Raw genomic sequence first — 17,629 nt, forward strand, 5'->3', positions numbered from 1 at the left:
TCCGGTGGCCCACTCTGAAGTGCAGAAGCTTCCCAAGTTGCAGTGGTATGGAGATGTGATAGTTAATGTTCCTTTGGTCTAGGGACGCTAGCTACATATGGTGCTCGAGGACACACAAGATAGTTGGAACTGAGAGTACACGGAAGCGCTTGTATATGATGTACTAGTTCAGTTCTCTGAGTTCTAATATAGGTCTGAGACCTCCGTCATGTTTTCGGATTGTAAAATAACAGGAGTAAAAACCTTACATGCAAGTTGCAGGCACCAATTCTATCACATCCTGAGGAGGAGGGCCTGGACCACCTCCTATAGGACAGAAGTATAAGATGTGAGGATGACTCGTGAGTAAGTGGGTTTGTGAACCCGCTTCTAGGGTGTATGTAAGCCAAGATCAACGATGGTTAAGGCCCACTGGTCTGAAGTGAGATTGTCCCAGGCGTGACAAAAATGGGGCTAGGCAGATGCTTACTGCCCAAGGGTGGAAGTAATTGTTTCTTTGTGTAGGGAGGAGCTCTCAGCTTTTGTGAAGAGGGCTTCCCGATTGAAAGGAGGGTTTGGGCCTAGGCAGAAAGTTGGAGGTTTGAAAGAAGTGATCTGAGATGGACGGCTGAGAGAATGAGTGGGAAGATTGATAGCTCAGCCACTTATTCTGTCTTGGTGGTTTGGACATGGTAGATGCGAAAGACAGGGTGGGCAGCGCTTTTCATCTTTTGATCTTTCTGAAGAGTCTCATCAGTTTTCTCCCCAAACAAAGCTTGTCCTTTAAATGGCAAGTCCTCGATCCTAGAATGTGCCTCATACGTCAGAACTGAGGATTTGAGCCAGGCATGTCGGCGTAAGGCTACGGAGATTGCCATGACTTTTGCAGCATGGCACACTCTACTGAATGTCTTGTAAAGTTCTTGCAGCTTCATTGACACAAATATTCACTGGGTCTTTCTTATCAGAAGCAACTGATCAAACAACGCTGTAACTTTCTCCCAAAGGAAGTGGCTGTAACGGGCATTATACACCTGGTAATTCACAAATTTTAAATTCAAATACAGGCGCCTACCAAAGGCATCCATCTTCTTTCCGTGTCGATCGCCAGAGTTGGCAATAGATCTCCACCTGGTCTTTGTTAAAGTTGCCTTGACAATAACTGAATCTGGGGTGGGTGCCTTTGAAGAAATGAGGAAGACTCTTCTTCCATTTAGACTTTATAAAAATTGTCAAGACATCTAGTGGGCTGAGCCAAAGAAAGCAGCTTCTTCCAGTAGCTTTTGACGATGCCCAAGAGAGCCATATTCAGTGACAAAGATGCTGAAAATCTAGCATCAGCATCAATAAGACCAAATAAAGGATTCAATTCATCTTTCTGCTGTTGGTCCAGACTGACACCCAAGGCTGTAGCCATTCTAGACACATAATCCAAATATAACTTCAAGTCCTCCAACGGTGATATTGGTTTGGAATCAGACAGGTCTTGAGGAGAAGATCCCAGGAAAGTAAGCTCCAAATGTGGATGGTGCCTCCCCCTTGCTCTATCTCTTCCCCTTGACTCGATTCCGAGCAATCTGGCTCAACAGAGTCAACTTTCTCTGGGGCCTTAGGTAGCTGAGTGTCCTTCAGTACTGATGGCAGTACCAGAGCAGAGGTGGTGGCTGTGTCCCCAACTTTGGTAGTCATCATCCTCTCGGTTGGCTGCAGAGCCCTCGATGAGTCTCCTCATAAACAAGGGGAGACTTGCTGCTCTAGATGTCTGGTACAGCAGGGGCTGAGTTTGTGGTCCAGAGATCAGAATTGGGACCGGGATCGGCTCCCATGAAAGTTGCCAAGCCGGTCTATACAGCCCCAATCGTACCATTCATAACAATATCAAAAATCATCTCGGTATCAGTTGGAGCAACAGCCAGCTGAGTATCAGTCATAGTCCAGCTTGTGGTAGCTGTAGTCATGACGATCATGATCCCAGTGACAGATGTTCTCCTTGCAGCACCCCCTAGGCGAGCCTCCCTCGTGATGATCTGCATACTGGTGATTGTAACAATCCCAGTCATGGGCCTAGTGCTGTTCCAAAGAGGTGTCTCAGTTCTGACAGCAGGCATTGCAGTCACATTGGTTTAACTGGTGGGGCGTGCGGTCACAATAATCAGGAACATAGTCACTCATGTCAGAAAAGGGATAGTCTGGATCCAGAGCCAGCCCTTGGTCCCGAGTATGAGGTTTCTATTCCAGAGGCGGTCTATATTCTCTTTGTAGATCCATGTAGGTCTATATTCCAGAGATGCTTCGGCAGCAGAATACAGAAGCTTCCTTCAAGGCCAGCTGTGATGAGGTACTCAGACCCAAGATGCCTCCAGTCGGGGTTGAGGAAAACGGAACATCTTCTTGGGGCTTCTTCTTTTGAAGCTTACCAGATCCATTCTTGGGGTCCTCCGGCTGCTTTCGCTTAGGAATGTGAGGGAGATGTTGACCCACTGGTAACAAGGCTGTAAATGTGAAACCTCCTTCGTCCTTTCATTTTTAATAGACAATGCTGATGACGAGCAAAGCAGAACTGAGGGATTAGATGCTGATCACTTCAGTATCTATCCCAACAGTAGAGGGGTTCGTGGAAGCGAAGTCAAGGCAACTGAAGGAACATTTGGTGTTGACGGCGTAATAACCGGAGCTGTTGGTACTGGCTGAGAATGAGGCGAGTGCAGAGTCACCATTTCAGTGCCTGGGACCTAAGAACAAGGGGCATTGTTGCCCATTGAGGTCACTTGAGGAGGTCCGTCTCCAGTTACCGCCAACTCGTCTGATGGCCACATGGAGACAGGCCTTCTCGGTTGCTGCCCCGAGATTGTGGAATGCTCTCCCTGCTGAGATGTGATCCTTCCTAGCTCTGACTATTTTTAAAAAACATCTGAAGACCCATCTCTTCACCCAAGCTTTTTCAGCTTTTTAAATTTGTAGGTTTAAATTTTATACTGTTTTTAAATTGTTAAACTGTTTTAACCTTTTATATTTGTTTTAATTGTTTTTATGTCACTGTTAACCGCCCAGAGACAAAAGTTTGGGCGGTATATAAGTTAAGTAAGTAAGTAAGTAAGTAAGTAAATAAATAAATAAATAAATAAATAAAGTAAATTTTGGTGGCAGTTCTGGAGGTCAGGTTGGAAGAACAAAGTGCCTGCCCCAACAATACGGACTGCAGGCAAGAGGCTCTATTCTTCTGGGCCTTAGTAACCTTTTGGAAGTAGGGGCATGTCTCCACAACATGTGACGGCCCCAAACAAAGAAGTCACCAGATGTGGGTATCAGAAGGTGGTAATTCAGCCCCACACTGGACATACTTCTTGAAGGTGGTCTTGTGCGACGCGAGCAAGGCTAAAATCCTCCCGTGCCATCCGGGTGCACTGGGGGTAGGGACAGGAATGGGACTTAGAAAAGAAAAACGCTAAGCCAAAAATGAGACTATGCAAAGAAATATATATAACAGAAAGAAAGAGGGAAACAATGTGTAAACAATTACTGCTGTAAACCGCCTAGAGACTTTGGTAGTGGGTGGTATACAAATATGTTAAATAATCTAATCTAATCAATAAACAAACAGGAGAGGGAAAAGAGAAGCAAAACCACGTTATTTTCTCTCTATTTGATCCGATGATATCAACTGAAGCATGGACAACAAAAGACGGAGGGGTGAGGAGCGGTGCAGCTGCGGGTGGGGTTTCTGCCAAAACAAGGGAGCTGAAGCTTGGAAGTATCCATCATTGTATCCACGCATGTGTGAAACCCATTTGTGTAAAAGACAGAGATCATATCAAATAACTAAATTTAGAAAAAGATCTGATTGAAATGATCAACGCCACACACTTAAACTTCCTAAGTCATATGGTAAGCAGGTCCTATAAATCAGGGATTTTCAACCAGGGATACATGAATGTCAAGGGTACTTTGACACCTCAGGGAGGGTACATAGAGTCCTCCTGACTCACTGGAACACCACACCATTAACTCCAGATCAGAGGATTCATCTTGTCGACAAAAATTAGTTCTCTTCAGGAAGGAGAGAGTGTTGGGCAGCATTCCTCTCTTACTGAGCATCAGCCAGCATTTCCCTCGCTGCTGAGCCTGTCAGTCTGGCTGAGGAATAGGTTGGCTAAGCATGAGCATCCAGCCAGCGAGTCATGAAGAGAGGGAGTAGAGAGTATGGCAGGGCCAGACCAGACCAAGGATATGCTGAAGAGACTTGGCCACTAGGCTCCAGAGCATGGGAGAAAGAAAGGAGCCACAGCATAGTTAGGCATCAAGAGAGGTTGGGGGTCTTTTGCCTTATTCCAGGACCGATTCACTTGGTTTGTATTTTATTTCTCACCAACTTTGGCAAGCTGTCCTTTTGGATATGACAATTCCTGGCTGTTGGCACTTCTAATATATATGGGGAACCTTAGCAGAAGCTTTGAGATTGTTTAAAAATGTTGAAAACCCCTGCTATAAATCATTACCAAAAATATCAACAACACAGTGAAGCTTCCTTCCCTGCCTCCTTTTTGGGAGGAGACTTTGAGTTCCTTTGGAACAGGGAATCGTTATTTTCCCATTTCTTTCTGCATTCCTTCTGCTAATCACTTTTTATTGAAGAGCAGTATAAAAAATACAGGATGACCTCATTAGCACATATAAATACAGAAGGTCCAGTACTTGCGGTTTCCGGTATCCACAGTCAGGTAATTGGCACCTGACATGGGTATATACGAGGTCAAACCATCACAAAAAGCATTAAATCTGCATATCCATGGATTGGAGGCAGCCGGAAATCACCACAGAGATAATTTCTGGCCACCATTTTGTGGCTCATTTTGTTTTTGTTTTAGTCTGGAAATCACGTTTTTCTGGGGGGGGGGGCTGATTTTGGCACTTTGCGTGGGCATTGCTGGAGTTCTGGAGGCCCTCAGACCACTTTATTTTGCATCTCTCCTCCCCCCCGACACTTTTGGCCCTTTTTTACCATGTTTCCCCATCCTCCAGAAACCTAACCCCCATGACTGCACTGACAGCAATGACCTGGTATTGGTGGTTTCCTTATCCACAGCAATGTTGGGGGATGGAACCCCCGCAAATACTGAGGTTTTCCTATATTCCAAATAATATTAAACATAATATTCTGTCTCAAACACAAAACCTCTTATGGGGTATAGCAGACAGTCGCTTTAGCAGTCTCTGAACTAATCACTGGTTACGGCTGGTATAGCATGAAGCTACATGAAGGGGAGGGTGGAGTTGGATAAGGTCTGCTGAGGCACAGGTAATTGTAGCAATGAACACAGAGGAGGTATGGCAGCTGGGGTGAAAGGAGCTATATCCCTCAACAGAATGAAGTAATAAATATTATCCCATGAAGTAATGTTCCCACAATGCTGCTGAAGCAGCAGTTAAAAAGGAACTGAGGAGGATGACGCTCCAACCATCCTTTCTAAATGGTCACACTGAGTGCCAGAGGATGGTGGTGTTGGAGCATCATAAGGAGATTTGGAAACGTCCTGAACAAGCTGCCACACAAAGACATTACCTCAATAGTGTGCATGCATGGAGAACCACATCAAAGATCATGACACTCCCTTCAACTGGCTTTGCCACTGCATTCTTTCATGTGTTCTGGCGGGCTCCTCTCTCTTCTCTCTCTCATTGATCCCTACAGAGGGATCAATGCCAGGGTCTAAACTTGGAAACTCATGCATGTTATACTCAGCTGTAACCATCTATACCTTTCTCATTTGGAGAATAAAAAATGCCCCATGATGTGTCCTCCTCCTGCCTGTGACTGTATGGCTCGAAAGCTGCCTTGTGAAACAATAGTCATGTGCTATACCTCCTCTGCTCTATACCTCCTTTTGCTACCGAGGCATCCAAATAATTTTTTGCCTTAATTCCACATTTCTCCATGGCAGAATGCAAAACCACATCTTCTCTTTCCCATTAGTGCTCTTTTGCACTGAAGAATGGGAGGTCACCTTGTTTCCTTTAAGGAAGACTTGCTCTTCCATTCCTGTCTGTGATCTACTGTAAAAAAAAGATGGCTCTTTGCAGCTGTGTGTAGATAAGGGGATCAAATCCACATCGGCAGAGATTCCTGTAGTCGTGCATCCAGCACAAGTCCTGTAATGAATACGCTACAGCAGGGGTAGGCAACATGCAGTTCTCCAGATGTTGTTGAACTAAAATTCCCATCAGCACTAGCCACAATTTATTACACCATGGGATGTTGGGAATTGTAGTTCAGCAACATCTGGAGAGCTACATGTTGCCTACCCCTGATTCATTACAGCACTTGTGCTGGATACACGACAGGATATCACTTCTAACTGAGCAAAGAGGCACCTTTTAAGGTGATGATTACCTTATATTTAGCAGTGGGAGAGCAACTACCCCTATCCAGCCACAGCACAGCATCCCTCCAGTGGCTGTTACTGGTGTCTACCATATTTTCTTTTAGACTGTGAGCCCTTTTGAGACAGGGAATCATCCTATTAAGTATTTGTTTTTCTATGTAAACTTTGAGAACTTTTGTTGAAAAGCAGTATAGAAACATTCAAAGTAGTAGCAGAGTAGCAGCACTCTTCAAGCTGATGAAAGTGCAGTGTTGTCCTTGTGTCTCCCAAGTTATACAATATGAAGTAGCTCTGTACATATCAGTAAAAGTCAGAATTCCCAGCCCCCAACAGGAGGAAGACCCTTGTGGGGAAACTGCCCCAGGTAGGTAGGTGGTGGCCCTTTAAAGGCTGCCCAGCACTGGCACAGGGAAAGCTGGGTGGCTGTGAAGATTCTTGGGAGCGTCTGGGGGGATGGGTAAGGAATGATGAAGAGAAAGCTGGTCACTTGCGTGGGGCAGCTATATAACAGTTGTTATACTGAAGTTATCAGGCCATCACACAGTGAGATCATATGATGGTTCTACTTGTGAGATAACGTGAGTTCTGTTAACAATAAATGTTCGTCTCACTTTTGTACCTTTCTGTAGATCTGACTTACTCATACTGCTCTGCCAATAGTCCTCATTTTGGTCTTACCATCCTCCCTCCAACGATTCTCAAATTATGCTACTTTAAATAATTAACAGTATTAAATGCTGCCAACTTGTTTGCAAATCAGATACAATTTCATCAATTTAACTGAAACCATTTTTGAAGTATATATTATATGAAAATCACTAAATTTAACTAGAATTTTTTTAAAGTATACATTATATGCATATCATTCAAGTCAACAAGGTGTATGGATCAGAGGAGGGAACAAAAGTCAAAGGGCCAGTTTGGACAACACTCTGAACTGGCCAGTGTAAATGCATGGGGAAGAAACATTTCACCCACCCATAGCCTCCTAATCACTTGGGAAGTGGCTCATTCTCTAAACACATGCATTAAAAACAACACACCCCTGCTAACTGGGCAAAGAGATACCTCTAAAAATGGCAGCACTCATATTTAGCAGGGGGAGGGCAAATGTCCCTAACCAACCCCAGCACAGTGTCTCTTGAGTGTTGTTGCTGGTGTCTACTTGGTTTCTTTTTAAAACAATGAGCTGTTTTATGACAGGGAACCATCTTATTCCTTTTCCTATATAAACTGCTTTGAGAACATTTTTTGGTTGAAAATGGTACATAAATTATTCTTAGCAGCAATAATACATTAAATATGTTCATTTCAGGCGACCCTCCCATGCAATAAGGAGGTGGTTCACTGAGTGGGATGTGCATTGCCTACACTCCTCTCCCCAAGCATTTAGGACAGCTATTTCAGAATGCTGTTCAAATCAGTCCAAACAGCATGTGGAATTCTTGCTGCTTCACTTAACTTTGTGGCAGGGAGAGGAAGAGACATTTGACAGTTTTTAAAAATGCAAATTACTCTGTGCTATTGATCACTGGGCAATTTTATTGGGAAATCCAGAGGTAGAGAAGAAAATATAGATTATTAACAAAAATAATACATATCTTTTGCTAGCTGCCCAAACAGTTTTGACCAAAAATTAGAGAAGCAATCAGGAATGACTTATTAAATTCTAAGTTTTGCGAGAAAACAAGCATACTTATGCAAGGTAAAATAATGTGAGGATTTCTGGGGAATATACCAGAAACAGATATATTGTTCTGTTATTGGCAGAGCAAGAACTACATAGCAGTTTTCTTTAGACTTAAATGAAATGGAAATTAAGACTGATTTACTTTCAATTTGAACTGAGGACATCCTATTTACACATAACAAAACACTTTTAGTTTTCCATAACACAAAACATTGTTCAACTTAATTTAAAAAACTGACCACTTGATACAATTTAAAATCTATATTAGGCCAAAATAAAGATTCCAGCTTCTATTAAATAAGAATATAGTTAGGTAACATTTGTAGTTAAGTAAAAAGTATTCATCAAATACTGTATGTGTTGATGCCTATTTATTTAGGAAGTTAATCAGTTTATTATGTGAATAAGGGTTGATATTCCTATGTAGGTGCAATAACATATTTATTTCCTGGTAAAATTAAATTTAAGACGTTGACCTCATTTTTCCAGGTTATTCCAGGCACTGAGAAGTAGTGAGGTGAATCTAGACAAAGCAAAATCCTCATTCAGCACTCCATAGCAATTTGCACAAATTCTCTCACCCACCTCTATGACCACGTGTGTTTTTTACAACCATGGGGAATTCCAGCACTTCTGCTTCATCAATCATTTTGGCAAAGTTTTCATGACCTCCTGGCAAGAAGAAAAAAATTGCATGTCACTAGTGAAGCATCCCAAGGTACCTTCATCACTTTTCTGCAGCAGCACACTGTAAAGAACAGTACAATGACCGGATGCCATCGTCCCAACACATGGCAACTTTAGAATCCAGTTTGTTCTCAAATCAGAAGCTATTTTCTGGATAGAATTCCCACTAGTTTATATGTGAGTTAAATTATTATGATGATAAATTATAATATGATAAATTATTATGTCTATTATGAAATCATCCTGTTTTATACTTTAGTCTTAGGTATGCCTTTTCCTTTCCCAATTCAAAAGGCCTTAGTAATAAAGATGAAACTACCCTAGGCCTAAGGGGCTCTCTTAAAATATAATGCTGAAACAAAGGAATTCACTTTTTTTTTCAGCTCCACACAAGGAATAATTTGAATATTTTTTTCAATATAGTCTCCCTGCTTAACATTCAAAACCATTAGGTTAATTTCATCCCAGCTATAAAACAAGTTTATTTTCAAATTTTACACCCTATCTAGATAACTGAAACCAAATTCAGCCTTTGCATTTATTACACCCAGCACTGGTACTAACCTAACAAGTCTACATTAACAGAAGTCATCCAGCCTTGATTAAAAACATATTTAAGGAAAACATTCTAATCTTCTGGAATGTCTCCAGCCTCCCAAAAGATTGAAAAATTAACAGTAATCATAGAAAGTGGAAGTTTCAGAAGCTTTGCACAATAGTTGCTTCCCATTTGATGCTTTGCTTAGTAGACTGGGATGCCGTACTCAAGAAAACACAGCTACATTTATCATTCATAGAGTAAAAGAGATACACAAAATAACCAGCAGAAAACAGACTAGAGGTCCACATAACCCACAAGATCTCACACCCTTCAACTAGTGCTTCTATCCCTCTATACTGGAAGAGTTGTGAAATCAAAGGAAAAAGAGTGTTAAGGGTCAAGAGAATAGCAAATGAGTAACAGTAAAGAGAATAGACAAAAGAGCCAAAGATACAGGCAGTGAAAGCCTGACTACAGCTCTGTAGCTGTAGTCTACACCCATCTTCTTGCGCCTCATCTCTACCCCTTCTATCCTACTGGAACTAGAAGAGCAGGAGCTGACCTGCTGAGGGACCGAGAAGGAGAGAGATGGAGCCAGTAAGATGGCCAAGAAGGAGCAAAGAGGGGATAAAATCAAACCAAATGTGTTAAACAGAAACTGCCAGAAGATCCAAACCAACAACTGACTAATGGAGGATGATGATGATGATAATCATCATCATCATCGACATAGCAATACCAGGAGATAGCAGAATAGAAGAAAAAGAAATAGAAAAAATCACAAAATACAAAGATCTACAAAATGAAATTGAAAGGCTGTGGCAGAAAAAGACCAAAATAATCCCAGTGGTAACTGGCACCCTAGGTGCAATTCCAAAACAACTTGAAGAGCACCTCAACACCATAGGGGACACAGACATCAACATCAGCCAATTACAAAAAGCAAGTTTATTGGGAACAGCCTATATTTTGTGACGATATCTATAATAACCAACAGTTTTGATGATAAAATTCAGCCATCCCAGGTCCTTGGGAAGGACTCGATGTCTGGATTGACAAACCAGTCAATAACACCTGTATGACTGTGTAAACAAGAAATAATAAATGCAAATATAAGTTTCAAAGGAATTCACAAACACTATTAAATTATACAATAAATGTTCATATCTAAACTGAAGTTATTGTTGATAGATGTACTTTAGAAATATTTTAATGTTTATTGTGTGGCAGATGTTTGTTTGTAGTCAGAAGTCCCATAATATTTTTGCATCTTCAAAATGCACCCCCGCTGGTGGGGGTGTGCCTTCAAAGAACATGTAAGGCGCTCTTTACCTGTTCTACCCTCCCTGCTGCTTCCATGCCCCGCACCGGCTTTCGAGTTAGAAGTCGAGGCATGGGGCTACTGTGTTCCTTCCACGTTCGTGTCGACACCGATCAAGGCTGCAGGAAGGAATGCTGTAGCCCCACACTTCTCCTTCAAACTCGAAATCTGGTGCGGGGGGGGGGGAGCAGCGGGGAGGGAATGAACAGGTAAGGAGCACCTTACCTGTTCTTTGAATGCACCTCCCCCACCGCCACCACTCCAGGGAGTGCACAAACTGTTTAGCCAAATGGTGCCCATTCTCCTGGCAGAACTGAAAAAACCAGAAGAAATGCCGCATCCGCATAGATGCCGTAGGTGGCAAAAATTAACTTTTGAAAACGTATTTGCCACAGTGTTTCTCCCAAAAATACAGTAGTCAATTGTTGGTTTGGATCTTCCGGCAGTTTCTGCCAGTAAGATGGCCTCTATCATTTCTCACTACTGATAGACCTGCTCCTCAGCTGGCCACTCAAGAGATTATTATACATGGGCGAGATTTGACAGCTCTTATATTTAGTTACATTATTATCAGCACAGAAAATGTGTGAACGGCAGTTGCCAAGGTAAGAACATGGCTGCTAATCTTCCAAAACTGAAATAAATTGTGCAGGAGAGGTGGTGCAATGATCCATTCACTGTTTTTAAAATAAACATACTAATTTTGTTACTACTCTGGAATTTGTCATTAGTTAAGCTCTTTTCCCAGTTCTTTTTTCATTCATTCAGATAGCACTTCCTCAAAATCTTTCAGATTTTTAGTTAACATCTCACCAACTGCAGGTGCATAGTCACTATGGACCATAATGGTATTTCAAGCTAAGTGGCTTACCATAGGAGAAGGTATCTGGAAGAGGCACACCATGGCCAGCCAGTTCTTGAAAAGTCCAGAACTTGTTGACACAATTGAGTATGGCTTGGGGACGGTTCATCAGCCGGCAACCCATCTTTTCCAGATGGCGAAGAACTGTAATGTCACTGTCACTTTGGACCCATGGAGTTGGCACACGAACCACCACTACCTGAGGATAAGCAGTGATGAGCTCCCCATTGACTCGGAGACCTACAGCAAGGAAGGGGGGAGGAAAGGGGGGAGCAGGTGGATTGGAGAATCTGATCAAAATCTAAACGCCAACAACAAAAAGCAGTGCATAGAAGAGCACATTCTTGGGTAGATACACCATCTTACCATCCCTCTAATGATCAGCCACATATTAACATTCCTGTAACCATTTAGCTGTGTATGCATATTATGAGCCCCGCCCCCACTAATAAACACCACCACAGTAGTTTATTGCTCATTTTACATGATGAAAGAGTAAAGCATTTTTGAACATGACAGCTTTTTTCTGGATGTCTGCAGGGTTCCTTTCCTGAAGATTTTTTAGCAGAGTGCTAAAGAGTTTTTACCCTGCCAGGCTTTTGAAGGCTGATTAAAGTCTCAATTCAGACTCCTATTTGGTCTGGAAGGTAAATTTCTAGTTGTCAATGGGAGCTTCTCTACCAAAGTATATAGCAACCACATTGGAGAAGTAGGGATTTGCATGAAATGGTTTTTGCATTCTGTTTCAAACTCAAAACAAAATGCAGATTCATCAGAATTTTGTGAGGGGAAGGTTAAAATTTGTTTAAAATTGCCTGCTTGCCCAGTTCTTTTGTGGGTTGGGCGGTAGGCAGCCATCGTGCCCTACCACCCAACCCACTTTGGTGCCCCTAGGAGCTACCTATGGGGCACCAAAGTGTGTTTTTCAAATTAAAAAAGCAAGAAATATAGAGGGGTAACACTGACTAAAAAAACAAAAACGTATCCTTCTCCCATAGTCAAGCAGAGGACAAATCCCAAAGGCCTGCTCAAGCGGTGGTTGATGAACGACTGAGATAAGTAGGGTAATTTGGTCAATATGGGGATCGTTCCCCCCGCTCTTTTTTTCCCATAAAACAACAAGCTCTGGAAGGTTCCAAATTCATGACTCTGCACAGGCGCATACCCAAATCTGAGGCACAGAGACCACGAAGAACACACATTTCAAACACAGTCCAAAAATTGTCAAAAAAGAATAACTGACCCAGAATCCACTGCCAGCCAGTTTCTGAGCTGCAGTAACATCACTGGCACAAGTTGCTCTAACACACACAGTTATGGCTCCTTACTTCCTAGCATTGCAACAGCTGCCACAGCAGCACCCTTAGCAGCAAGCATAGCCATAAGATCAACTAGAGAAACATGAGGACATTTAAAAAGCTCTGCTGAATCAGGCCCAGGACCCATCTAGTCTAGCATCCTGTTTCACACAGTGCCCCAACAGATGCCTCTGGGAAGCCCACAGGCAAGAGCTGAGGGCATGCCAGGGTGATCTATTTGACATAGTATACCTGGACTTCCAAAAAGCTTTCAACAAAGTTGCTCATCAAAGACTCCTGAGGAAACTTACCAGTCAGGAGATAAGGGGACAAGTACATGTGTGGATTGCTACGGTAACTGGTTGAAAGACAGGAAACAGAGGGTAGGTATAAATGGAGAGTTTTCACAATGGAGGGAAGTGAGAAGTGGGGTCCCCCAGGGATCTGTACTGGGACCAGTGCTTTTTAGTTCGGGTGGTAAAATCCAAAAAAGATTGTGAGGAGCTCCAAAAGGATCTCTCCAAACTGGGTGAGTGGGTGACGAAATGGCAAATGCGGTTGAATGTTGGCAAGTGTAAAGTGATGCACATTGGGACGAAAAGCCCCAAGTTCAAGTATACGTTGATGGGATCTAAGCTGTTGGTGACTGACCAGGAGAGGGATCTTGGTTCGTGGTGGACAGCTCGTTGAAAGTGTCGACTCAATGTGCGGCAGCTGTGAAAAAGGCCAATTCCATGCTAGCAATCATTAGGAAAGGGGACTGAAAAGAAAACGGACAATATTATAGTGCCCTTATACAAAACTATGGTGCAGCCACACCTGGAGTACTGCATACAATTCTGGTCACCACATCTAAAAAAGGACATTGTAGAACTGGAAAACGTGGAGAAGAGGGCAACCAAGATGATCAGGGACCTAGAGCACCTTTCTTATGAAGCAAGGCTACAACACCTGGGGCTATTTAGTTTAGAAAAAAGACGACTGCGGGGAGACATGAGAGCTCTGTAAAATCATGCATGGTGTGGAGAAAGTGGATAGAGAGAAATTCTTCTCCCTCTCACATAACACTAGAACCAGGGGTCATCCCATGAAATTGATGAACCAGGATAGCTTTAAGAGAAGTTTTGATAACTTCATGGAGGGAAGGTCTATCAACAGCTACTAGTGGGAGGACTATAGGCCACCTCCAGCCTCAAAGGCAGGATGCCTCTGAGTACCATTTGCAGGGGGGTAACAGCAGGAGAGAGGGCATGCCCTCAACTCCTGCCTGTAGGCTTCCAGCAGCATCTGGTGGGTCACTCTGTGAAACAGGATGCTGGACTAAATGGGCCTGATCCAGCAGGACTGTTCTTATGTTCTTAGCACCCTGTCACTCTGGACGCTGCTTGGCAGGCATGAAAGGAACTATCCAGCAACTGTTGCCAAGTCCAGCCAGACTTGGTGACGCATTGCCCAAAACTGGATTGGCTCCATCTCCTGGTCTGTCACCAGCTCCCACAGGTACTGCAAAACACAGTTCAGCACTGCTGCAGGTAGGGGTGTTTGTTGCAAACCAGTTCAACAAACAGTTTGTTGTGAACTGGTTCACCTCGGCCAGTTCACCAAGGCCAGTTCAGAAGTTCAATTGCGGACCCAACCGAACCAGGCCTGGTTCAACTGAAGCAGTTTGCAATGGTAAGGGGCAACCGAGCAAGAGAGATAAGCTCTTTACTGGCCAGTGTGGCTGCCAGCACCACTGCTTGCCCTCCTGGGGCCAGCTCCTCCCTCTTTTAACGAGCCGCCAGCTCAGTGGCAGCTTGGTTCTGGCCTCCACCCACGTGCAGAAGCCAGAACTGAGCTGCCACTGAGCTGACGGATTGGTAAAGGAAGGAGGAGTGCACTTTAGGCTGCACCAGGCAGGCGAGCGGCTGCGCCAGGAGCTGCACCAGCCAGGAAAGGAGCTTATTACCTCTCTCACCACCCACCTGGCCACCCCTCACCAGATTCCACCTTACTATGTACAATATTGAACCACCAAACGGGTTCAATCAAGCAGACCGGACTGGCCAGACCTGGAAGGAGGATCTTATAATCAGGAGCAAGCAGTAGGAGCAGCCAGCAGGAGCCGGCATTCTCCACCCCCTGGAATGGCTGGTCAACCAAAGCAATCATCTTGGCAATGCCCTGGGTGATGAGAGGCAGCTCTGGGCAGGGGCGGAGCCACCACTGGGACAACAGGTTCAAAGAAGCTGGGCTGTGCCCAATCAGGGGCCGCACCTCGTGGACCCGACATGCCCCCATCTTACTTCAGACACGGGGGTGCTGGCTTAGCTCCCGAGCGTGAGCTGCGCAGCCCCTTCAGGAGCTAAACTAAGGCTGGCACCTTTAAGGCAGAGAAGAATTGCTCTTGGCTGTGCTGCGAAAGCAGTGCCAGCCTTAGTTTAGCTCCCAAACGGAGCCTCAAGGCTCCGTTTGGGAGCCAGACCACGCCCCCGCGTCTGATGTCAGACACGGGGGAAAGGTCGGAGGTGCTGCCGCCACCGCACACAGGCCGCTGGCAGCGCCTGGCTCTGCGTGTCCAGACAGCTTGCCCACCAACTGCACCCAATGTGCAGGCAACTTCTGCAGGCACCCACTCACCCCAAAAATGAAAAAGCTGGGGGGTGGGGTGGGGGGGACGCAACACCAGGGAAACAGAGAGAGCCTGACAGGCTGGGTACCAGACAGAAGTCAAAGAACACATCAGCCTACAAAAACAAAAAATGAAGTCCAATAATCCAGGCACACGACAGCAGCAAAGGTGCAGCTTGAGGCTGCAAATGGGGAAAACAAAAAACAAACAAAAAGAGTCAGCACAGCACCCGTTATTAAAGCCACTAGGGGCTAGCTACAAGGATCAGGGAAATCAGAAGAATAAAAATCTACAGCAGTGCCAAATTAAGCCAGTGGGGGTGCTGGTACAATTTTAAAAAGGGGTGGGAGAACAGTTGGTTGGCACTGCAAAAGGCAGTGGGGTGGGGGGGAGTTAAGCCAGCAGGCACTGTCTTTCTCCCCATTGGGCCAGGCAGGCAAAGCTTGCACCACCAATCTGCCATCTGTTTCTACAGCTGCAGCCTGACTCTCTGAATGATCCTTCCTCTCATGTATCCCCTTCAAGAGCGAAGCAAACAAGAGCTCCCTCTGTCTCCCAGTCCCTTTAAATACATTTCGAAGCTCCCTTCTTTTGAGTTCCTCCCTCCCTCCAGCCAATGGACACACTGTTGCCCATGACAACACTTGATTTGTATGGTAACAAGCCAACCAAGAAGCAAGGAGATCAGAAGCCAATACAAGAATAACCAGCAAGGGAACATCGTCAAGAGCTGGTGTTTTCTCAACCATCCAGTTCAGTTCTGAAATCCTGGGGTTATAAAGTAGGGCACTGAAACTGGTTCTCCCACCACCCAAGAGAACACTAATTTACAATTTTCCCCATTCTCCCAAGGTGCTAGGAACAGGCAATTAGCTTACCTGAAATGTACAAAAGCAGTGTTCATTCTTAATGGATAAGCCTCATTCTACAAGTTTACAGACACTCTCTGCCACATCCTTCTGCCAAGTGTGGCACTGGCCAAGTAATTTTACAAATTTTAAACTGTCTTGCAAAAGATGTATTTATGTCGTCCTACAGGTATCCTCCAAAGCAGGCCTGCTCAACATAGGCCCCCCAGCTGTTTTTGGACTACAACTACCATAATCCCCAGTCACAGTGGCCAACAGCCAGGGATTATGGAAGTTGTAGGCCAACATCTGCAGGAAGGCCGAAGTTGAGTAGTCCTGCTCTCCAAAGGATAAATGCATCCCCACTGCAAAGATGACAATTCCCCCTAACAAGCAAGCTGTGATTCCCAAAGGAGCAACATATCCAAATGACTGTTGCATAATAGTCTCTAGTCCTATTCCTGGGTTATGTTCAACACTTGTACAATCTGTATGCTGACAGCACAGTTAACTACAAACCTTATTACATCTTTTCATTTCTCGAGGGGGGCTTCTTATATTCCCGCTGCAGTTAAATTATTTGTATCTAAAGTCCACTCTCAAGTGCTGTACAGAGCCCAAATAGGACCTGTCAGCAACTTTACGGCTTTAGAAGCCCTGCAGTCTAAATTTCTGAGATCTATATTGTTAGTCCCCCGATGTGTGCCCAATGTTGCGCTAAAACGTGAGGTGGGTATGATTAGATTGGAAACTTGTTATTGGAGGAATATCATATTATTCTGGTTAAAATTTGTCTTCTCTTGTGTAGGATTGGCCTCCCTTATTAAGACTGATTGTTTCCAATTTAAGTGGAAGACACAAATTGTTGACAAATTGGCTCACTATGGTTTCTCTCAGGACGAGATTATAAAATAGGGATATGATCGAGCCAGGATTGAGATCAAACAACGTATTATGGACATGGATCTGCAGGAAGAAGTCGCTTCCTTGCCTAAGAATATTTCTGGGGGATCAAATGTTTAACACTACACCAGCTAGCTATTTAAGTCTAATTACTATTCCCAAATTTAGATGTGCTTTGACGCTCGCCCATCTTAATGCACTTCCATCTGCTGTTATGGAGGGAAGATTTAAAGGTACCCCTTTTTCTGCTCAACTTTGCCCTTGCGGATCTGGTCAAGTGGAGACAACTGCGCATGCCATTTTATACTGTAACTTCTATAGGGACACCCGCTTAAGATTAGTGTCCCCTTTGTTGCAACGTTTTCCTGGGCATTTGGATGACTTCTATTTGAAGTATTTACTGTCCAGTCTTGATGACAACCTAATCAGCAAAATGGCAAGGTACTGTTATATCATTTGCACCATCCGCTTAGGTTTTTAATAATGTTCTGCTTTCTCTTTTCTGTGAT

The 17,629-nt window shown here is 44.1% G+C and overlaps 1 protein-coding gene across 6 annotated transcripts in view; it reads right to left on the bottom strand.

Moving 5' to 3' along the window:
- Positions 1-17,629, bottom strand: part of RIMKLB (ribosomal modification protein rimK like family member B) — a 96,586-nt gene that overhangs the window by 38,022 nt on the left and 40,935 nt on the right. For all 6 annotated transcript variants that reach the window (XM_053300553.1, XM_053300551.1, XM_053300552.1 and 3 more), the window contains exons 4-5: positions 11,470-11,700; positions 8,635-8,721 (exon numbers count right to left, since the gene is read on the bottom strand). In XM_053300553.1, coding sequence (XP_053156528.1) covers positions 8,635-8,721; positions 11,470-11,700 — 318 coding nt within the window. The remainder of the gene's footprint in view (positions 1-8,634; positions 8,722-11,469; positions 11,701-17,629) is intronic.

Source organism: Hemicordylus capensis, chromosome 2, assembly GCF_027244095.1.
Source record: "Hemicordylus capensis ecotype Gifberg chromosome 2, rHemCap1.1.pri, whole genome shotgun sequence".
NCBI classification, from domain to species: domain Eukaryota; kingdom Metazoa; phylum Chordata; class Lepidosauria; order Squamata; family Cordylidae; genus Hemicordylus; species Hemicordylus capensis.